General features: G+C 45.7%; 2 protein-coding genes across 4 annotated transcripts in view; one reads left to right on the top strand and one right to left on the bottom strand.

The window, feature by feature from the left end:
- The window catches only part of Kat7 (lysine acetyltransferase 7), a 29,621-nt gene extending 25,215 nt beyond the window's left edge, over positions 1–4,406 (top strand). For 2 of the 3 annotated variants that reach the window (XM_026386854.2, XM_026386853.2), the window contains 3 exons: positions 1,304–1,450; positions 1,982–2,088; positions 2,708–4,406. In XM_026386854.2, the coding sequence (XP_026242639.1) occupies positions 1,304–1,450; positions 1,982–2,088; positions 2,708–2,809 (356 nt within the window). In that variant the 3' untranslated portion in view covers positions 2,810–4,406. The remainder of the gene's footprint in view (positions 1–1,303; positions 1,451–1,981; positions 2,089–2,707) is intronic. The other variant, XM_026386855.2, reaches the window with a different exon arrangement.
- A 7,873-nt stretch (positions 4,407–12,279) lies between these two features.
- On the bottom strand, positions 12,280–19,631 carry Tac4 (tachykinin precursor 4). Its single transcript, XM_077801274.1, has 5 exons — positions 19,459–19,631; positions 16,567–16,660; positions 14,692–14,721; positions 13,471–13,530; positions 12,280–12,311 (listed from the first exon to the last, which is right to left on the bottom strand). Exons 1-5 carry the CDS (start codon positions 19,579–19,581, stop codon positions 12,280–12,282), a joined length of 339 nt encoding a protein of 112 aa, XP_077657400.1. The 5' UTR covers positions 19,582–19,631.
- Positions 19,632–20,683: the final 1,052 nt, after the last annotated feature.

Raw genomic sequence — 20,683 nt, 5'->3', positions numbered from 1 at the left:
TGGTCATCCATGGACATGCCGAGTGCAGGAAAAATTAAGGGTCATTGGATACACACATACTTAGCCACATTCAAATAAGTCGCCCTGTTTAGCTCTCATACCATGAACAAGTGTCATTATTGGTCTGTTAGTGCCACTTTTCCACATTTTTGTGCTTTTTGTTGATAATTTTTAATGGCCGCGAAGTGTGCTCAGTGCTGTTACTAAATACAGGAAGACTGATGGATCTGCAGGGATGAGATGAGTTACAGTGCTATTGGCTGGGACGAAATGTCTTTGATTCAACAGCATATATTAAACAGGGTATTTACCTTTTTAAAAAATGTGGTACTGGGGATTGAACCCAGGGGTGTTCTAGTTTTATTTTTATTTTGAGACAGGGTCTCTCTGTGTGCTGAGGTCTCATTGAGCTGCTCAGACTGGCCTTGAATTTGTGATCCAGCTGCCTCAATATTCTGAGTCACTGAGATTATAGGCATGTGCCGCCTGGCCTGGCCTGTAATTCACTTTGAATCTAAAAGTGCCTGCTCCATGTCTTTTTTTTTTTGCTCCCAGCTGTTTCTTTTGGTGACAAAAGATTAGTTGTCTAGTAGTGTTTCCCATATTATGTATTTTGCAGTCCACATTCTCATGTATATTTTGTATAAATTGAATGTTAGACATTAAAACTGGAGGTATCTTCATTTGCACTTTCCCACTCCCTACTACTACATGGGTGGTACTGAGATAATCTGTTCAAAATTTTGAATAATATAAAAATCCATATAATGAAATGGCTTCTCCTCTGTGTTCTTAACCTGTTTGGAACATATCACAACATAGAGTCATTGTTTTTAAAATTCTAGTAAAGGCTTCCAGAGGTTTTTTTTTGTTTGTTTGTTTGTTTTTTTTTTGGTGTCATTATAAGTAACTGTAAATACACCTTCTTCCCCTTTTGTTTATACAAAGGCAGCATATTATATTTAACAGCTACACAGTACATATTCCATTGAATGGCTGATCCCTAATTGATACTGCAGAGCAAATTGTACTTCTTAAACTTTCTTCCTTAGCATTATTCTTTTCTATTAGGATGAAATATAGTGTTGGTAGAAAAAGTCTGTATTTGGGCTGGGGCTGGGGCTGGGGCTGTGGCTCAGCAATAGCACACTTGCCTGGCATGTGTGAGGTACTGGATTAAATTCTCAGCACCACACATAAATAAGTAAATATTGGCACAATAAATAAATAGATAGATAGATAAAGGTCTACCAGCAACTTAAAAATTAAAAAAAAGAAAAAGTCTGTATTTGTTCCCTGGCAGGTTATTTACTTTCCAAAGTGGAAGAAAAAGTTGGCTCTCCAGAACGTCCACTCTCAGATCTGGGGCTCATAAGCTATCGTAGTTACTGGAAAGAAGTGCTTCTCCGTTACCTCCATAATTTTCAAGGCAAAGAGATTTCTATCAAAGGTTGGTTTTTAATTCTTTGATGTTTCATTATTAGTTCCACTATATGTCCTACCTTTTCCACTTGGCCCCTGTTCATTTTTTTTGTCACCTGCAAAGCTGTGCCCCATTCTGTCTTTCTTCTAAATATGAAGACCACTGATATGGACCATTACAGAGAGCCTCACTAGAGTGCCTAGGGATTCTAGAGCGGTTGACCCCTGGGAATGGCTATGAACTGGTTTCTTAAAAATGAAGAAGAAAAACAAATATTTTGACACATGCAAGAGCTTTTAAGATATCCCTTTTATGCAAAGGTAGGATTCATTTTGGTCTGTTTGACCTTGATATCTCTAATTAACCAAGAGTAGCTTCTTACTATAATATCCTTTTTCACTCTTATTTGGACTGGTCAAATTCTTTGTATACATTTTCCGAACAGGTAGGGTTGAATCAGAGATTCTAGCCCTTTGAATTTCTCCTAAGAGAAAGGAAACCTCAAAAAGGGTGGGGGTCTGTGCTTTGACCAGGTTCTCAGTGACTCTTCTGTTTCAGAAATTAGTCAGGAGACCGCTGTGAATCCCGTGGACATTGTCAGCACTCTGCAAGCCCTTCAGATGCTCAAGTATTGGAAAGGCAAACACCTAGTTTTAAAGAGACAGGTGAGGTTTTTAATCAGCTGCTTGCTCCTTGCTGACCATCTCTTGAGCAGAGCCCAGTAGGGGTCTTACCACCCATCCTTTCACAGAGGAGCTCAAATATTATGCCTTCATTTCTTTAACTGGCAGTGTGAAGCCCGAGTGACCTTTGATATTAAGCTTATTTCCTACTTTGTCCTTATCGGAGCTTTTGTTAAGCTCCTGTCTCAAAGTTGGATGACACCAGTTAAGCAGCTTTATGTTGCATAGCACTTTTATCATTTAATGATTTTCTTAGATTAGGAAGAATGGCCCCAGCTGTAGAGGGGAATCTTCACAGACTCCAGGGCTTTCAGAATGGTTTTAAATGCCATCTCAACTAATGCCCACTTTTAATTTTTTTAGTTGATATCATACGTATAATAAAGATAGGTGAATAATGATTCCCGTTCTTACTATGGGCAAAATTGGAAGTAATTTATTAGGTAGGAAAGCTGTTTGCAAATCAAAGGATATTTTCTTAAACCTTAATAAATTGTTAACCTTTTGGTGATTTCTTCTTGGCTAGTAGTTATTTTAAAATCTGTATGTCAAGGCATGCTGATTGAACGAGTCTAACAGTTGTTCCCATTGTTCTTCCCAGGACCTGATTGATGAGTGGATAGCCAAAGAGGCCAAAAGGTCCAACTCCAATAAAACCATGGATCCAAGCTGCTTAAAATGGACCCCTCCCAAGGGCACTTAAAGTGACCTGTCATTCCGAGCCAGCGAACCCCAGCAGTAGGAATCCGTACCCTAGGGATCTGTCTGTCATTTCTGTTGCTCTTGTGATTGGCAAGTACAGTATCCTTTGGGAAGGCCATCCCCCTCAGGACTGTCCTGGCTCCGACCTTCATTTACACTGCAGACGCTGGTTCTGAGGAACTGTTGTTTCGGCCTCAGTGAGGTTGCCTGGATGAGATCTGTATTAGACTCAAGTGCAGATCCCTCATAGCACTGACCCAAGGAGTTCTGTTATGGTACTGTACCTGTCCAGTCACTGGTTCCCTCCTCATGTTCTCTTGCCCCATGAGGTGTGTCTTGTCCTCTGAACTTTGTACTAGTGCTTCTTGCCGCCTCGTCACCAGACCTCCAAATATGGTTGCCACTACCAAGACCTTTCCGGTTACTCTTTACAAGTGTTTTTGTGGAGGGGCAGGGAAGAGGCAGCACTTTTGAGGGGGTGTGTATGTGTACTGGGAGGGGTCCATTCACATGAGATTTCATCTTGCTTTATTTAACCTTTCTTCCTCCATTTTTATTGAAAGACTTGTTTTTGATCAGTATTGGGCTGCCCAGAACCAAATACTTCTTAAGAGTTTCCCAGAGATTAGTTTTGGTAACAGTACAATAATCCATCCAAATGATATGGCGAGAGCAATAAGATGTGGTGATTTTGTATTTTGGTTTGAGTTCACCTGTGGGCAGTGGGCATTGTGGAAGGGAATGGATAATTCTTTTGCCTCACCACAAAGTGCCCAGAAGTAAATGTTTTCTTCTCTCTTTACTCCCTGCCCCTTTTACATTCACAGGTGCCAAAATAATTTCCAGTTCTCCCTTTCATGCTTCATGTTAACTAGTTTAATAGTACTGCAAAACCTTTTCCCTCATACCAGTTTTAATAGGACCCCTGTACTTCCACATAAGTTACACTGATTTTGTCCAAAGCATCTTGGGAGAAGTTGAAAGTGATTGAAAATGATTTTCTGTCTCAGCCCATGGCTTTCAGCAAGGCAGAGTGGCCACCTGTCAAGGTTTGCTTCTCTTTTCAACAGTTACTCACCCTCTTCTAGGACTAAAGTGCTTCTGCCCTTCCAAGAACTCCTCCTCCATTTCCTTTTTGGGATTTGACACCATCCTATATTCTCTGGTCTCCTATTTTTGGTGTTGTTCAAGTGAAGGAAGAGTTGTTCCCTCTAATTTCTCCCTAGCCCGTTATAACCTGCTATCTTGGGGCAGCTTTTGATGTCTGACATGTCACCCTTCCCAACTTGGTCTCCTACAACACTGCTGTCTTCATGTGGCACCCTTACCACACTCCCGACTCTGGTCATTTGTGCCTTTCTCTTGTCATCTCTGTACACTACTTATATTCACTGTGGGTTGGGGGGAGCTGATTTTAAGCATGTTCAGTGGCAGCTCCCCTCCAGTTTCAGTGTCACTGTTAAAATTTATCCAAAAGCAGCTTCACTGGGGGTTTTCTTAAGGGGTAAAGGCCTTTTACAGATGCTAAACCCTTCCCCACATGTGGTAGAATGTGCTCTTCTATATCTATTCCTCAATAAAGCATGTTCTCTGCTCAAGTCCATTTTATCTGGGGCTTTCATTTGTGTATGAAAATGACGCAGCTGACCTGCTCTAATAGTAAGTGCGTGGGGACTTGTTTTTTCTAGCAGTAGACTGTTGAGGGATGTGGTTTGTGGCTGTGAAATTGTTTTTCCCTGTGGTGCTAGCCATAGAGGGAGTGCTGAGTCTGAACTTGTGTAGTTGGGATGAATTCAAACTGCCTTCTTTTTGGTGCCAGCAGTGGCTACTTGGTATTACACATACTTTTTTATTGAGTTCATTTTTGTCTGGTTTTAGGGGCAAAGGAATCAGTGGGAAGTGAGTATAGGTAGCGTATAATGGATACTTTTTTGCGGGGCGGCGGGTGGTAACCAGGGATTGAATTCAGGGGCACTTGACCACTGAGCCACATCCCCAGCTCCATTTTCTATTTTATTTAAAGACAAGGTGTCAACTGAGTTGCTTAGTGCCTCAGTGTTGCTGAGGCTGGCTTTGAACTCACGATCCTCCTGTCTTAGCCTCTGGATCCACTGGGATCATAGAAGTGTACCACAGTCCCCAGCTACGATGGATACTGAAGGGAGTCAGAAACAGATGTCTCATCTATCTCTAAGCACATTTGCCAGTAGTGAATTGTGTCACCTCTAATCATTCCTTCTCTTCCAGATTGTCTGCAACTTTTATCCAGTGGCAGGAAAGGAAGCTGGGCACTTTCCATCTGTCTGGTAGAAAGGGAGGAGGGTGGGAGTTGTTTTGTTGCTGAGATGGTTTTGTTTACTGTGGCTGGGAGTGTTGAGACCCTATACCTCTGGGCACACCAAGAGTCCTTTGCAAGGCTAGAGTCCTTGGGTGCCACTTATTAGGGTAAGCGTGGGGTGAAGAGAAGCTGAAGTTTTTTTATAAAAAGACTTGTCTCATCTTTTCTTAGAATGATGCATGCCAGAGTCTCCCTGTTATAAATGTTTGCCTCAAAGGGAAATTTTGCTTTTCTTTACATTTTGAAAAAAGAATTGAATTAGGTAATATGGGAATGAAATGCTCAGAGGAAAATGTGCTTGGAGTTTTGTGCACAGTCCTGGTCCTAGTCCTCTAAACTGGTTGCTACCCCTTTTAGTAAAAGGAAGACTTTTCTGGTTTGAACCTTTTACAACTATGGGAACAGAGTGTTTACTTTCCTGCACAACATTGAGTGGGACTCGCTATCCCCTTTGAAGTTCTCTAACCCCTGTGCATAAAAGAAGTTCAGCTGCTCCTTCATTAGAAGTTGACAGTCCTGGATCTAACTCCTGACATCCAGTGGAGTCACCTACACCATTTTGGGAGGAAGTAGCCTCTAGCATGTACTCCCCATATGCTTGGTGGCATTGCTGCCTCGCAATAGCCCCATGCAGCTGATGTTCACATTGGTTTTGCAGGGAAACCTGGAACCCACGGTGACACCAGAAGCAGTGAAGCCCCACACCTTTCTTCTAGCTTTTTTGATTCCTTAATGATTAATCATCCTCTCCCTGCTAGCTAGATGCCCTGGCTACAGGCACCCATGTTTCTAAAGCTTCCATTACAAGATTATTAAGGAAGCTAGTAAATACTTTGAGACAAGAGTTGATTTTGGTTGATTGTAGAGGTAGCAAGTTGGGCCAGAGTGGGAAACCAGGGAAGCAGAAGATATGCCTCACTTGGGACTGCTGATGAATTAGGTACAAACTGCCCCTTTGCCTGCACAGTGCCCTTATAGCACTGGAAGATGGGTTTTAGATGCTTTTTCCAGAAGAGAAGTTTTGATGTTCAGAGAGTTCTTGGCAGCTAATAGCAACAGGATGAGAGCCTTGCTCCTCTAGTTCCAAATCTTATATTTAGATAATGCTCTCCTGCGGGCTGGTGACCTGATGCCTGTATTGTTTTCCCATTTCTTTCTTTCTTTCTTTTTTTTTAGGTTGACACAATGTCTTTAATTTGTTTGTTTATTTTTATGTGGTGCTGAGGATCGAACCCAGTGCCTCACACATGCTAGGTGAGCACTCTACCACTGAGCCACAACCCCAGTCCTGTTTCCCTATAGTTCTGGATAGGTTAGGAGGGGCCTGGAATGGAGTTGACCATGTCAGGCCAGTTAGTTGAGATGAAGGTGGGGGCTACATAACATCTAAAATGAGTATATAAAAAGCCACAGCTTGCTTATAGTACACATTCCTTCTGGAACATGAAGCAAACGAAAACCAGTCTTTTCTGGATGTATGTTAGTAACTTTCCAAGGGCAGTCCTTGACCTCCCTGCCTTTTCCTCCTTTGATGAGCAATCAGTGTCAAATGGCACTAAAACAGTGGTTTCATGAGGTGGAGGATCAAGCAGCAGAGTTCTTAGCTACATCTTTACTCCCCTTTGTTTTCTTCTGACCTTTTGAAATCTGATCAAAACACTGGATTTGACTTTTTTTTTTCTCTTAATGCACCTGTGCAGATCTGTACACACTTATCTACAGCTCAGGAAATCACCTTTGAAGGCCATATCTGGACCTGGGGTTAAGAAAGCCTGGTTTGAGAAGCCTCAGTGAGAATAGGAGTCTTGCTCTCGGCCTGCCTTCACTCTTAGCCCAAGGCCCTAAGCTGGTTCTTGAGTGTGAGTGGACTCCACAACTAATTCCATCTAGTGTAGCGAAATGGGATGGCAAAGGCATGCCTTACTGTCTCTCAACATTGGCTTCCCTCTTCCCTGTGAGACTCACAGGTATGTATACGTACAAAATGTATAGAATTGCACATGTCATAACAATAAAATATGAAAACCTCTTTGTTAAGTAATAGCACATGTTGAATTCAGAAATGACCCTTTGCTGTTCATCAGGATCATGAAATTCTAGAATTGGACCTCAACTGGTTTTGCTCCAGCACTTTTTGCCACAAACATGTAAGACTGCTTCTTCCAGACTATCTCCTGCTGATGGGAGCAGTGTAATTGCTCACTTCCTTTGTGGTGTCTTCAACAATGCCAATAAATGTCACTAAGAAAGAAACAAAAGGATTGCCTGGTGGTGAAAAATGCCCCTGGTGCCAAAATATCAGACTGCCTCTTCACTCTTGTGCAATACCTTTAGACACAGGTCCTGCCATCGCCATTTAGGGGCTTAGAAGTTTGTTTACTTGTGCCCAAGAGTGGAGAGAATAACCTGTGCTGTTGTACAAGTCTAGCTTCATGGTACCTGCCAAGTGTTCCATGTAGAGAGAAATACCTTTTTTCTTAACCAAGTCACGTTCATTCCAAGAAGCCAGTCTTTGTTCTTAACTGGTATTTGTTTCTGGAAACATCTTGCTTTATAAAAGTTTATTCCAAAGTTACCAGAAACTTATACTCTTGGATATCTTCAAAGATGGCTACCAACAATTGCTCCCATCCCCGTAAGTATGTGCTGCTCCTTCCTATCAGTGGTCCACTTTTACCTATGACTCATTTTGACTGACTGGTAAAATGATATGGAAGTGCTTCTGATAGCTTCCACCTTTGCTGTTGGACATGTGCTGACATGTTTTCAAGCTAGAAGCTTGGGCTAAACTACCAGGGAAAGGGAGACCAAGTAAAAGACCATGTGTAGGACAACTGGGTTACTTTAGCTGGTAGCTACACAAGTCCACACTTGGATTTCTTGAAAGTTTCAATTTCAGACAAACTCCTCACTGCAGCTTTGTGAATGGTCCCTGCTGTCACCATAGGAAGCTAACGAAACATCCAGCTTTAAGTCCCGCCACCCCAGAGAAATATTCTTCTAAGCCATGTTTTGGAATTGTTTGACACAGTAAAGGGTAAGCGAGACAGGACTTAATGAGGGCTGGGGGTATAGCTTAATGGTAAAAGCACTTGCCTAGCATGTGTAAGGCTCTTGGTTCCATTCCATTGGGGGCAGAATAAAAAAAAAGGATTTCTGAAGGGCTAGAATTCAGTTTGATCCTATAGTTTCCATTTATTTCCTTCTTGTAATTGGAAGGTGCACAGGGGAGGATCCCCATCTTGGGCAACTCTTATGTGAATGGCACCCTCAGTCAATTCAGCCCCAGTGTGGTCATTTAGCACATCCCAACTCTCAAATTGTTTCTGAGGCCTCTGGCTTTAGAATTCTCACCCACTTCCTTAGAAGTGGATTAATGTGCTTCTACAACTGACACACAGCCTGTCACTTCCCTGTTCAAGAATTCATGTGACCTCCTGTGCTCCTTGGATTAAGTTCGTATTTATCCTGGCTTTCAAGTTTTTCCATAAGCTGACTCAGCCCTCATAGCCTTCATCATTCCCTTCCACGTAGCCTCAGCATGCAGCTGAATTAGCCCATTATCCCCTTCTCTGTGTTTACTGGGAAAGCCTCCACTTCAACATTCCCCAGAAGTCTTCCATTAAATACAAAAGTATGAACAAAGAGTGCTGTGGTAAAATAAATTTGGAAAACACTGTAAGTACCAGTATATGTCTTGACTTCTGGACTTCTCAAAACCTCTAGTAAGCTAATGCATACTAGAATTTTCCAAAGAGGAGGGAGAATGTAACATTTCTGAAATGATTTGATCTGGATGGAGCTTCTTGAGATTCTGGTATGCTGGGGTCAGACATATTGGGAATTTTTTTTTTCCCCTACCCAAATAGGTCCAGTTAAAAAGGGATTCCTTTGAGGCCCCACTTATAATTTCACCTGAGGCTTGTAAGCGTCAGGTTTGAGCATGTGGAGTGAAGCTGCCTTGACTCAAATCTCGGCTCTGCCATTTCCTGTGTAACTTCAAGAAAGTGGCTTATACTCATCTGCAGACCAGGAATCGTGGTTGTGAAGGTGAATTGTCTTGCAAAGTGCCTGACATTCATTCAGTACGCAAATATTCATAAGTGTCATTAGGTCCCGGGACAGGAGATTTAGTGCTACACGAGTGACTAGCAATCTCCTGGATGAGGCGAATTATTTTCAATTGTGATCAGTGTAACAGGAATAGGACCAAAAAAAAAGCAAAAGAGAATTGGTTGAACTTGAACTAAGAAGCCCTGTCTTTAAAAGGGCCTTTATCCTAGAACCTGAAAGATAACCCAGGAGAGAAGTAGAGTAACTGGGGCAGTATCCAGTTGGGGAAGCCTGAGAACCTGGTAATGAGCTTGAGGAATGAGAGGAGAGAACAGAGAGCACAGGACCTTGGAGGCGTTGACAAGATTGTTGTGCTTATCTCAGGGCAGCACTGAACTGGTCAGGGATGGGTACAATCCATTTTCCTTTTTTGAAAGGCATGGGGAAGAATGGGGATATAGCTCAGTTGGTAGAGCGCTTGCCTTGCATGTGTAAGACCCTGGGTTCAATCCCCAGCACCACATACACACACAAAAAAAGTAGTGGATGGCAGCAAGATGAAAGCAGAGACTGTGGGGAGGCCACTCCCTTCCAAGAAGGGCCAAGGGTGGCTTATGTTAATGGAGCTAGCGGAGATGGCCAGAAGTGGAAGAATTTGACATCCTCCATAGCTAGAGGATGCATCAGAGGTGAAGAGTAACTCCCAGCTTTCTTTGGCATCTGGGTATACTAATGTGTATCGATGCAGATCAGAAGTTCATTGTCGGACATGCAGAGTTCAAGGACTACCCACTGTGTTCACTAAGCAGTGGCTGCTGTTATTTACTTCAGTTACTTGCATTAACTTTGGCTCCCTCGAGACAGACTCCTTGTGGACAGGAAACGTGAGCCCTCCAACCCACTCCCCGAGGACCACTTATGCATCAAGCACTACTGTTTGAGCTGAGGGTATAAAGATAATTAAGGTGAGGTTCCTGACCTTGAGGCAAACTAATTAGAGCAACACATTTTCTATTGAGTGTGAATGGAAGAAAGTGTATAAGGTGCTTTGGGAACACTGAGCAGGCAATGAATGGGTAGTTTCCCAAGGGGGAAGCTTTATGGAGAAATTGACCTGTGAATAAGAACCCACAAAATGGAAAGGGAATGGCATGTGCTGGAACTGGAGCTTGAGGGAACATGGTGGGTTCCAAAGAGATGATTGGCAAGAAGGCTGTGGGCTTTCCAGAGTGAGTGCATCTTGGTTCTCTTCTAAGGACCTTAGGTCATCAGAGCAAATTCCTATCTCACTTCTTTCATATTCCCAGTCCTATCTGAGGTTCCAGGGAAGTGCTAGCATATTGAGCAAACTTATTAAATGTTTGGTTTTTCCTAAACCTCCCAAACTTCAAACACATGGATAAAGTCATAAACCCCTTTGCTGCTCCTTGAGTTGGGTTATTGAAGCAACCCATCCCTTGGGACCAACCATTGGATAGGGGGGCTAGGGCGAAATGGGCACTGGGGAGGCTAGGAAACTCCTTGACGGGGGAGTTCGGCAGTGTAAGACTCCTAGGACGCCTGCACTGTCCCCTGCTCCCATATGCATCATTGGACATGACAGGTATGAGATAAAACAGAGGTTCAGGAGCCGGGCATGGTGGTGCACACCTGTAATCCCAGCAGTTTGGAAGATTGAGACAGGAGGATCTTGAGTTCAAAGCCAGCCTCAGCAACTTACCGAGGTACTAAGTGACTATGTGACTCTGCCTCTAAATAAAATACAAAATAGGGCTGGGGGTGTGGCTCAGTGGTGGAGTGCCCCTGAGTTCAATCCCCGGTACCAGGTACCAGCTCCTGCCAAAAAAAAAAAAAAAAAGGCTCAGGGTGTGTTTTGGGTTTACAATGAGCAGGCAGTCTTAGGACAGAGTCACTACAGGTCAGATGGAAGGAGCCACAGGTTGTGCTGGCACCATTTGGCTTCCCCTTATCAGCCTTCCTATCACTTCCCTGGCACCTAGATGAAGGTCCTGCCCTCCATCAAGGCCTGCTTTCCCCTCCTTTTAAATATAACCTACTCCCACTCACATTCCCTGACAAGACTCAAATGTCCAGAAAAACTAACCTTTTTTTTTTTTTTTTTTTGAGTGACAGAAGCTTAACGTCTTGTGGCCTGGTGAATGAATGGATCTCCTTTACAGCTGAACCTCCCCACATAATTCCCAACTCACTCCTGGTTCAGAACCTCTCGTTGCTTAGGTTTCCCCTGGGGCTTCGTTCTGGCTAATAGGCTTCTTTCTAGGCATTCTGGGTTCCTCTGTGTCCCACTTGCCTCAAACTGCAAGGGCAGGGACAAGGGTCCCCCCAACACACTGGGGACCTCCTGAGGCTGGAAGCTGTTCTGTTCCCCTAGTGCTCTTTCCAAGACTCAGAAATGGGATCACTGTGTCTTAAAGGCAAAGGGGCCACCTTATACAAAGGAATTGATGAGTGGCCTGGGACCCAGTTCTCCAAATCAGGAGATGTGTGGGTTTGAACCCTTGAGGTCATGGTTGGGGTAGAGAAGATGAGGAGCCTAAAGGGAAAAGTCTCCCTTGCCCTCAGTCTCTCCCACTCCAAAATACCTGCTGCATCTCCTCACCCTGAGGTCTCTTCCCTGTTTCTCTGTGTAGGACCTCATTACCTGTGTCCCAAGCCTGTTTTCCCATCTGAGAACTGGACCTGGGCTTAGTAGGCTTCCTTTGCAATTCTGATAAAAGCTTGGTGGCCTGCTGACATCCTGCCCTCTACCCCCACCCCCCACCCCAACACACACCACAGAGGAAGCCATTCAGTGGTCATTCATTTATTGAGTCCCTGCTTGTGTGCTGTGAAGCTAACTCTGGTGATGCACAACATGTGGGGGAGGGCAGGGCCACTCCTGCTCATCAGGGTGACCACAGTGCATCTGTGTACCACAGCTTGTCACTGAGAGTCCTGGAAGAAGCCCAGTGAGTTCAGTGCAGGGCTGGTGTGGATTGCCAGCATGCAGGACTGAAGACCCGGGAGGAGAGAGTCAGCAGTGAGATCCAGGGAAGAGGTCTTGCATCCTCTGGAGGCTCTCACTCTGAACCTGGGTCCTCATCCTCTGTGCCTGGGGAGAGTTTTGTACACAGATGGTGGTTAGGGGGCTCTTATGTCTCCCCTACTCTGAAAGGCCTTCCCTAGTCACTGCCCAGGGCCCTCCATTTCCCTCTCATGTTTCTTCTGTCCGTAGCTATCTAGGGTGGCAGAATTACAGACCTGCTGCCATATCTTCCATTATTCAATCATAAGTGCCTCCAGAACAGGGATGGAGCCAATCCTTAGTTATACTCTAAAGAAGAGGAAGCGGCATTCAAAAGTCCCAAAGGCCTGCCTGGGGACATGGGAGGTGCCATGGATCAGGAAATTGGAGACATAGCTTTTAGTCCTGGCTCTGTTATTAGCTTACTTGTGACTTGGAACAAATTGCTTTCCATCTCCAAAAAACAACAGCTTCTAAGCTTCCTGTGCACAGCATTCCTGTGGCACTCGTTTCTATTTGTTGTTGGGGTGACTTCCAGGGTCTTTTAAATGGAGTGGTTCAAACATATCAAGAAAATCTCAGGAGAAAATAGAGACCTTTCCCAAGCAGATGTTCTATTTAGGGAGTAAGGGAGGAACCCCAAAGTCTGCAGCTCAGAGGAAGAGGTTAGGCACTAGGGAAGGGAGCCTAGAGCTCAGGTTCATAAGTATCTTTGACCTCTGGGGCACCCATTGACTCACTTCTTGTGTGGGCTCTCCAGACCTGTGACTTTTCCCTGCCCAATTCACTTACCAGCCTCCATGCCTGACTCCTGCCAGAGGTATAAACTAGTAACTGTTTAGGATAGTACCCATCTCAGAATGATGTGCACTTAATGACATTTGATGAAGGCAGTGAATCTCTTAAGACTGAAAGACACCACCCTCTCAATAGGAAGGACTAGGACTTTATGGACAGTGAGGGAGTAAGGGCATGTTTCAGGATGGAGAACTACACATCACTGTGGGTTCAGCTGGCCCCGGGGGGCAGAGCAGAGTGTGCTGGGGCATGTTGGGGTGGGGAGGGCACAGTTTCAGAGCCATGTTATTTCTGTTCTGAATCATCAGGGGTCACCTCCCTACACCCCTACCCTCTCCCAAGGGGCTACTGCTGGTGGCTTGTGGAAGCCTGTTCTGTCTGATTGGCAGCAAAATGCAAGGCCACTTTCCTATGATGTCCCTGTGGCCCACCAGGGGCTTTCGCTTACCTTCCATGGATGATCCCCTCCTGCTCAGGAGGGCCTGGACCATTTGTCCCAGCTTATACCCTGGTGAGGGAGAAAGATGAGGGAGAGAAGAGAGAGGCAACAGAGAACCACTGTCGTGGATACCAGTGAAGGGCAGGACCGGAGCCAAAGCTGGGACCTTGAAAATGGAGTCATTTCTCAATCATCTTGCAGTTGAGGGATACCCTGGATTGTTTCATTCTTTCATGTCTTCATTCATGATTTCTTCTTTTTTTATTTAATTTTTTTTTTGTAGTTGTAGATGGACAGCATGCCTTTATTTTATTTATTTATTTTTATGTGGTGCTGAGGATTGAACCCAGTGCCTCATGCATGCTAGGCAAGCAGCTCTGCCACTAAGCTACAGCCCCAACCCTGATTTCTTCTTTTTCTTCCATTCTCCCATCTGTTTTTCCTAGCACCTAGTGTGGGGTGTGTGTGTGGGGATGTTGGGGATCAAACCCAGTGCCTTGTGCATACAAGGCAAGTGCTCTACCAACTGAGCTATATCCCCAGCCCAATAGTGGGTGCTTCTTTTGGAAGAAACCAGACTGTGTATCTGGGATACCGAGCACTGGAGGGCTGGGAACACCAGCTGTGTGACCTGGCAGGACAGCACAGTGTACTATGCCAAGGAGAATCTAGTGCCCAGGCTGAGGAGACCACACTGGCTGGGCAGGGCAGGTGGTCAGGGAGGACAGCAGCCAGGGATGGGCCAGAGTCAAGTCAGTGAGGCCCAAAAAGTATGCTGGGGTTGGGCTTGATCCCGAGAGCACTCAGGGGTCATGGGTACAGGCTGGTTTGCTTTCTTTTGATTTTGTTTTTCCCTTTCAGCTGAAAGGTTTTAGCAGGGTAATGGCTAATCAGATTTTCACTTTTAAGATCCTGCAGTATGCAGGGGATTGAAGCTTTGAGCACTTCTGATCTTTGATTCACTTTTCCAACTCTAGGATTTAGATCGAAAGTGATTTTGAAATTTGGCAGAACTAGACACCCCTGTCTCCTCCCAGCCCTGCAAGCATTCCCGAGGCATGCATGGACCACCCTCTATGGAAACAACCAGAAAGCCCAGCACTTGGCCAAACCACACTGGCCCCACCCTCTACACTGCAATGCCAGCCTTGCATTTCTGATTTGCTAGTGGCTGGGACAGCCTGCCCATCCCCAGACAGCATGCGGAGAGAAGGTCTAGGCAACACTTACCTGCTCTCTCTGGCTGGATGGGAGGTATTCCTGGGGGAAGGAAAAAGAAGGAATGAAGACTGTGCCACCCCTTTTGGGGGCTTGGGGAGGTAGGGCGGGGGGGTCTTCATTGGAGCTATAGTCATTCCCCTGGTGTCATCAAGTGACAGCAGGAGTGTTCTGGGCAGGAGGCAGTGAGGAGTAATGTGATATACACACTTTGGCCTCATTGGTGCCTGGCACCTGCTGGGTGGGCATCCTTGGGGAAGGGACTTCCCCCACTGGAAGCTGAGTCCCCACTGGTGATAAGGAGATTAAACTGTCATACTCAGGAAATCTTTCTTTTCCATCCCCTGCTCTTCCTGGGCTGTTGGATTGTAAAAGAGGAAACTAAGGCCAAAACTGGTCACAAGTTGGTTTTCTCTATTTTTATATGCATACTTTTTTTTTTAACTGCAGAAGTAGTCCTTGAATACTCGCCCACTGTTTTAAAACCCAAGCCATGTAAAGGTTTGTACAGTAAAAATTAAAGTTCCTCTTCATTCTATCCCCCTCATTCTCTACTTCCTGTCCTTGATACAACCACTACTTACAGTTTGATGTTTATCCTTCTAGAACTTTTCCTGAGTTTGCATATATGTGTAAGTATGTAATTTTTTTAAACAAGTAGGCTTTTATCATGTATATTTGTTCTGTAACTTGCTTTTTCCTTTTAACCATATATCTTAGAGCTCTTTCCATATCTGCCCACAAATCTGCCTCTTTTTTTTTTTTTGAACTGGAGATTGAACCCAGCGGACACTGAGACACATCACTAGCCCTTTTTATGTTTTTTAATTTAGAGACAGGTTCTCACTAAGTTGCTCAGGACTTTGCTAAGTTGCTGAGGCTGGCTTTGAACTTGCAATCCTCCTTCCTCAGCCTCCCAAGATGCTGGGATTACAGGCATGCACTATTGTGCTCGGCTGCCTCATCTTTTTAAATGTCTTTGAGGTTATGTATGTGCCTAATATATTTCAGTCTTTCCCCCATGATGGCCTTTATGTTATTTCCAAATTCTCCCTATTACAAAAGAGTTAAAAAGAATTCTTTGATCAGTGGCATGCACATTTTCTATTTTGATGGATATAGACAGTGAATAAAAATGCCAGTTTCCTCATGTCCTCATCAACACTGAGCATGACCACTTAAGAAATAGGATGCACACCTGTAATCCATCAACTACAGAGGCTGAGGCAGGAGGATTGCAAGTTCAAAGCCAGCTTCAGCAACAGCAAGGCACTAAGCAACTCAGTGAGATCCTGTCTCTAAATAAAATATAAAAAGGGCTGGGGATGGTACTCAGTGGTTGAGTGCCCCTGAGTTTAATCTCTGGTACCCCCTCACCCCCCCAATAGGATGTTGACAATAAGCAAGGAGAAAACCGCTTGCAACCTCCTTTCCCCCCTAGGCAGGACTCCCACGTTGGCAGTGTCCTTGGGAAACAGAGGTTTATTTTAGTAATTCTATTTGAGCCAAAGAAACAACTAAAAAGCTTGGCTGGTTGCTTTGCTCGTGTGTTGACTTTGGCCTCTAGCTTTACTGCTGCTCCCCAAAGTCACCCAGGAATGGAAGCCAGGGACACCAGATAGAGTGCAAGGTGTTTGCCCAACCATTAAGGTGTCTGTGCTCCCCATATGCCAGGAAAGTCTCTATTTACATCTGTTGCCTGTTGTCATTGTTAACACTCCCCAAGGATGGTAATTTACATGAATGGTCTACCCCACCTCATCTCAGGAGTGACCCCTTCTGGACTGGAGTAACCGATCCAAGCTTCACTGCTTTAACCTAGGGCCCCTTCTCAGGACCTACTCAGAACCACACTTTGCTGGGCTCCTGCATGCGACTGTCACTCACCTTCCACCTGCTTCCCCATCAGCCCAAAGAACTGGTTTGCCTTGCTCCTCTTCCCCTCCTGCGGCTGGAGCTGAATGCTGGGGACAACAACCTCCTGAAGAAGCAGAGTTAACAGTAGGGTGGGGTGTGCTGTCGAGGAGGAAATCCTCAGCAGTAACAATCTCAATAACAGCAGCTCAGTCACAGGACACTTGCTGTGTGCTGGCACTGAGCTCATTTGCATATTTCCATCCTATTGTGCATTATAATATTTACCAGCTAACATGTTACCTACTAAGTTACTGACACTGTTCTGAGGGTTTTACTGTACCAACTAATTTAATGCTCACCAAACCCCTATGAAAACACTACCCAGTACTTTTACTGTTACCATTTTACAGATGAAAACACAGAGGTAGAGAGAGATTAAATATGTCCAAAATCACCCAGCTAGAAAGTGAGAGATGAACCCAGGCCATCTAAGATGTAAGGTGAGTAAGTGACTTGTCCAAGGTCACACAAGTGGCTGAATCAGAATTCAAAAGTCTGACTCCCAGAATTCTGCTCTGGAAAACATCCCCAACACAGGCAAGGAAGGGATCCCCATTAAACTCAGGGGCACCAAGGAGACAGGGTGGGACTGCTTCTACTCTAACTCTGGCTCTCTTCCTTGCCCTTGGCACTTCCCCTATTGTCCCAGATTTACCTACCCTGGGGTCTGTGCCTTCCAGCAGCATGTGGTGGTGGGGGGGGGGGCGGAGGCTGTTACCGTGGGCAGTCATTTTAATCCTTGAGCTGACAGGACAAACATCTAGACCCATGTCGGTGGATTTAAGTTCTCCCTCCTTTGTTACCTCCGTGACCTTGGCTAAAGCACTTTCTCTCTCCCTTAGCCTGAGCCCCAGAAGTGGTGGTCCTTTCTATAACCCAGAATAGGATCCTTCTGGGAACAGGGAAAGGGATGGGACCTCCTTTTCCAGGAAGACAGGCAGAAAGGGCCCAGAGTAATGCAGGCACCTTCCCAGAGACTGGGAGCTGAGGTCGGATCAGGGGCTGGAGCCCCCACTCTAGCAGGACCAGCATGGACCTGTCTGGGGGCAATGGGAACCCACAGGCCTTTCACAGTCTTTTTTGTCCCTACTTTTGGGATCAAGAGTGGATTGTTTTCTAATTGTGGACTAATTCATTCACTTCCCATCTGTCTCCTCCCTGGGTCCTCAGTGGCTGGAGCAGCTGTCTCAGGCTGGAGTCGCCCAGCCTGGCCAGAAACCAGAGAAGTCTCTTTGGAGATTTGGACCCATTTCTGAGAAGCTCATGAAAACCACTTTGCCTTGGTAAAAGGCAGCCTTCAAATGCAAGTGGGAGAGAATGGCCCTTTAAAGTTTAAATAGGACTGACCCTTTTCCTAGCCACTGGGTTTCTGCAGGGACATTAGAAGGCATCCATTCCTTTTCACTCAGGAAGATCTTTCCCTCAGTGGAGCCCTCCATACTGTTTAACCCAAATCCCCAGCTCCAGAGAAGACAGCAGGCAGGGAGCCCTAAACTGGGGAGCGAGCAGATCATTGGGAAGGTGTCTCCAAGCGCCAGCCTCCTATAGTAATGCTTAGCAACCCACAGTGTTTGGAAGTTTCTCCAGCTTTTTAACTGGGTCTCTCCACCTGTACTCCAAGTCCTGCATCTTGGGAGGCAGAGGAAAGTGAAAGGAGACTAAGGATGAGAACGGCTGCAGGATGAGTTGTGGGTGGGCAGAAAGCCCGCAGAACTTGCTGGAGTTTTTGACAACTGTCCCCACACGGCTCCATCCAGAGTGCCCCCTCACACAGCCGGGCTTCTCATATCGTCGGGTTCCCCACCATTTGGCATAGATGCCCGAAATCGGTCAAAGCTCAAGGAAGATCTTGGGTATCATGCCTACTCCCCACTTTGCAAGTAAAGAAACAGGTCTAGAGAGAAGTAGGTGCCGGTGGAGAAGCTGACTTGAGCCCATGTCTCCCAGGCCCACTGCCCTCTTGCTATCCACAGTTCCATGTTTAAACCAGAAAGGAAACCATCACTGATTGCCATGTCACAAGTCTTCCTTCCTTTGGCCCCATTTTCTAAGCGCTTCCAAGGACCTCAGCATGGCCCTGGACCATGCTGTGCTTCACCATACCTAGCTCTGAGCACTAGTCTCTTATTTACCTGTTTGTCTCTGGTCTATTAGCCCCTCTCCCTGGTTGAATTGGGAGCTCCAAGATCAAAGGTCTTTGTCTTCTGAATCAGATCAGATCAGATTTTGGTTGTGGTTGGGGTGGTAGCAATGTTGGGTCTCCAGTTTTTAGATTTCTCCCTAGTGACAGTGCTCAGGGGAGTAGACAAGACTGCTATCATATCAGTACTGGTCAGGAAATAAAAGTGTTTCTACATGTGTGACAAAACAGTGACCTTGCCCAAAGTTGATCCCCTCAAAAGGATATTCTAGAAAATTTCTGATACAGAGATACACAAAATAAGATCTTGGACAAGATGCGCAGTTGTGCTTTTGAAGCTATGCAACTTTGGACAAACTACTTGACCTCTCTGTCTCTGCTTCCTTATCTGTGAAATAGGGATGATAATGGTACTCTCCCCATGAGGTTGAAATACAGATTAAATGTGTTTAGTGTTTATAACGCATTTAGTCAGTACTAGGAATACAATATGTGTTAAATAAGTGTTTACACACATACATTACACACACACACACAGCTAATGCTCTCAGTCGTCTGAGCCGTGACCTCTTTGGTCATGGCCTTGAAGCTAGTCACAGAGGGGAGTCAGCTGACCTGCCTTGCAGTGAACCGCCAGCTCTCCAAGCAGGTGTGGAAAGGATCTTCCGCCCCTCCACCATGGGTCACCCCCTGCCCTGCACAGAACCTCTCCCCAAAGTTACCTCTAGGATCAGAGTCACCCAGGGCCCTGCTTCGGCGCTGAGTGCCAGTTCCTCTCCACTGTCACCTGTTGTGTTGCATACGGACGGCCCTATCAGGAAAAGCAGGGTGAGGCAGGGCAGCATGGTGCGCGTGCTCTGATTGAGAACCCTCTGGGAGCCCGTCTCGGCCTGAAGATACCGTCTCCAGTGGCTGCCTTTTGGCTGCTTGAGTGTAGGAGGGGGAAATTCCCCTGTCCTCTGGTCCTTCCAGCTGTTCTGCTTTCCTTTCTCAGCTTATTTGACCCTGTGCTGCCTCTGGTCTGGGAAGGCCAATGATGGGCCGAGCTGCTCAGGAGGAGGGATCAGACCTCTCCCTGCTGTGCCCCCAACATTTGATCCAGGGCTTAGCACTCTGATGCAACACCAGCCTCACCTCTGACTGTCTCCCTCCAGGGGCAGTGCACAATGGCATAGTGTGTTGGGTGTGCAGCGTCCAGCTCCAGGCCCACAACCCCCAGGGGACCTCATGTTGGAAAGAGGAAGAAACAGGCAGGTGGCTCCTCCCTATGGCTCCTCCCCCTTTGATGCCTGCTCCCCTGTACAGAGTCTTCCTCCCAGAACTTAGTACCCCATCATCTAGCTCCCCTTCTGCTGGGGATTGAACCCAGGGGTCTTGTTCATGCAAGGCAAGCACTCTACCAGCTGAGCTATATCACAAACCTTCCCTGTTCAGTTCCTCCCTCTTTCACCGAGGCATCCATTCATCCATCTGTCTGTCCACCCATCAGAAGTCTAGAACCAGGGCTTGTTCAGAGACCTGAATTCCAATTCTAGCTTCCTCTCTGAATGACTGTGAGACCTTATAACCCTCATGTAAAACAGGATTAACGATAGCACTCTTTCCAAAATTTGGTGTAATGAGATAACGCATGCGGAACACTTAGCACAGTGCTTGATGGTAAATATGTAAATGCCTGTTTACTATTATTGGTGGCAGATAGGCTAAATTCTGTTTGGCATGTGCCAGCCTCTCTTGCCCTGCCTGAGACTCCAACCCACCACCTGCTCCCAGGACAGGATGAGACTTCCCACCTTCATGGTTTAGCCTGTCATTGCCTCTGCCTGGATGTTCCTTTCCACTGGTAAACTCCCAATCATCCTTCAAGTTTGGTCCCACTTACCTTGTTAGGGTTTTTCTGTCTCTAATCCCGTCTCTAGCAAGAATTAATTGGCCTCTTTTCCAATA

This window comes from Urocitellus parryii, chromosome 7 (genome assembly GCF_045843805.1).
Source record: "Urocitellus parryii isolate mUroPar1 chromosome 7, mUroPar1.hap1, whole genome shotgun sequence".
Lineage (NCBI taxonomy): Eukaryota > Metazoa > Chordata > Mammalia > Rodentia > Sciuridae > Urocitellus > Urocitellus parryii.
The sequence above is the reverse complement of the archived record's forward strand: the minus strand, read 5'-3'. Positions and strand labels throughout refer to the sequence as shown.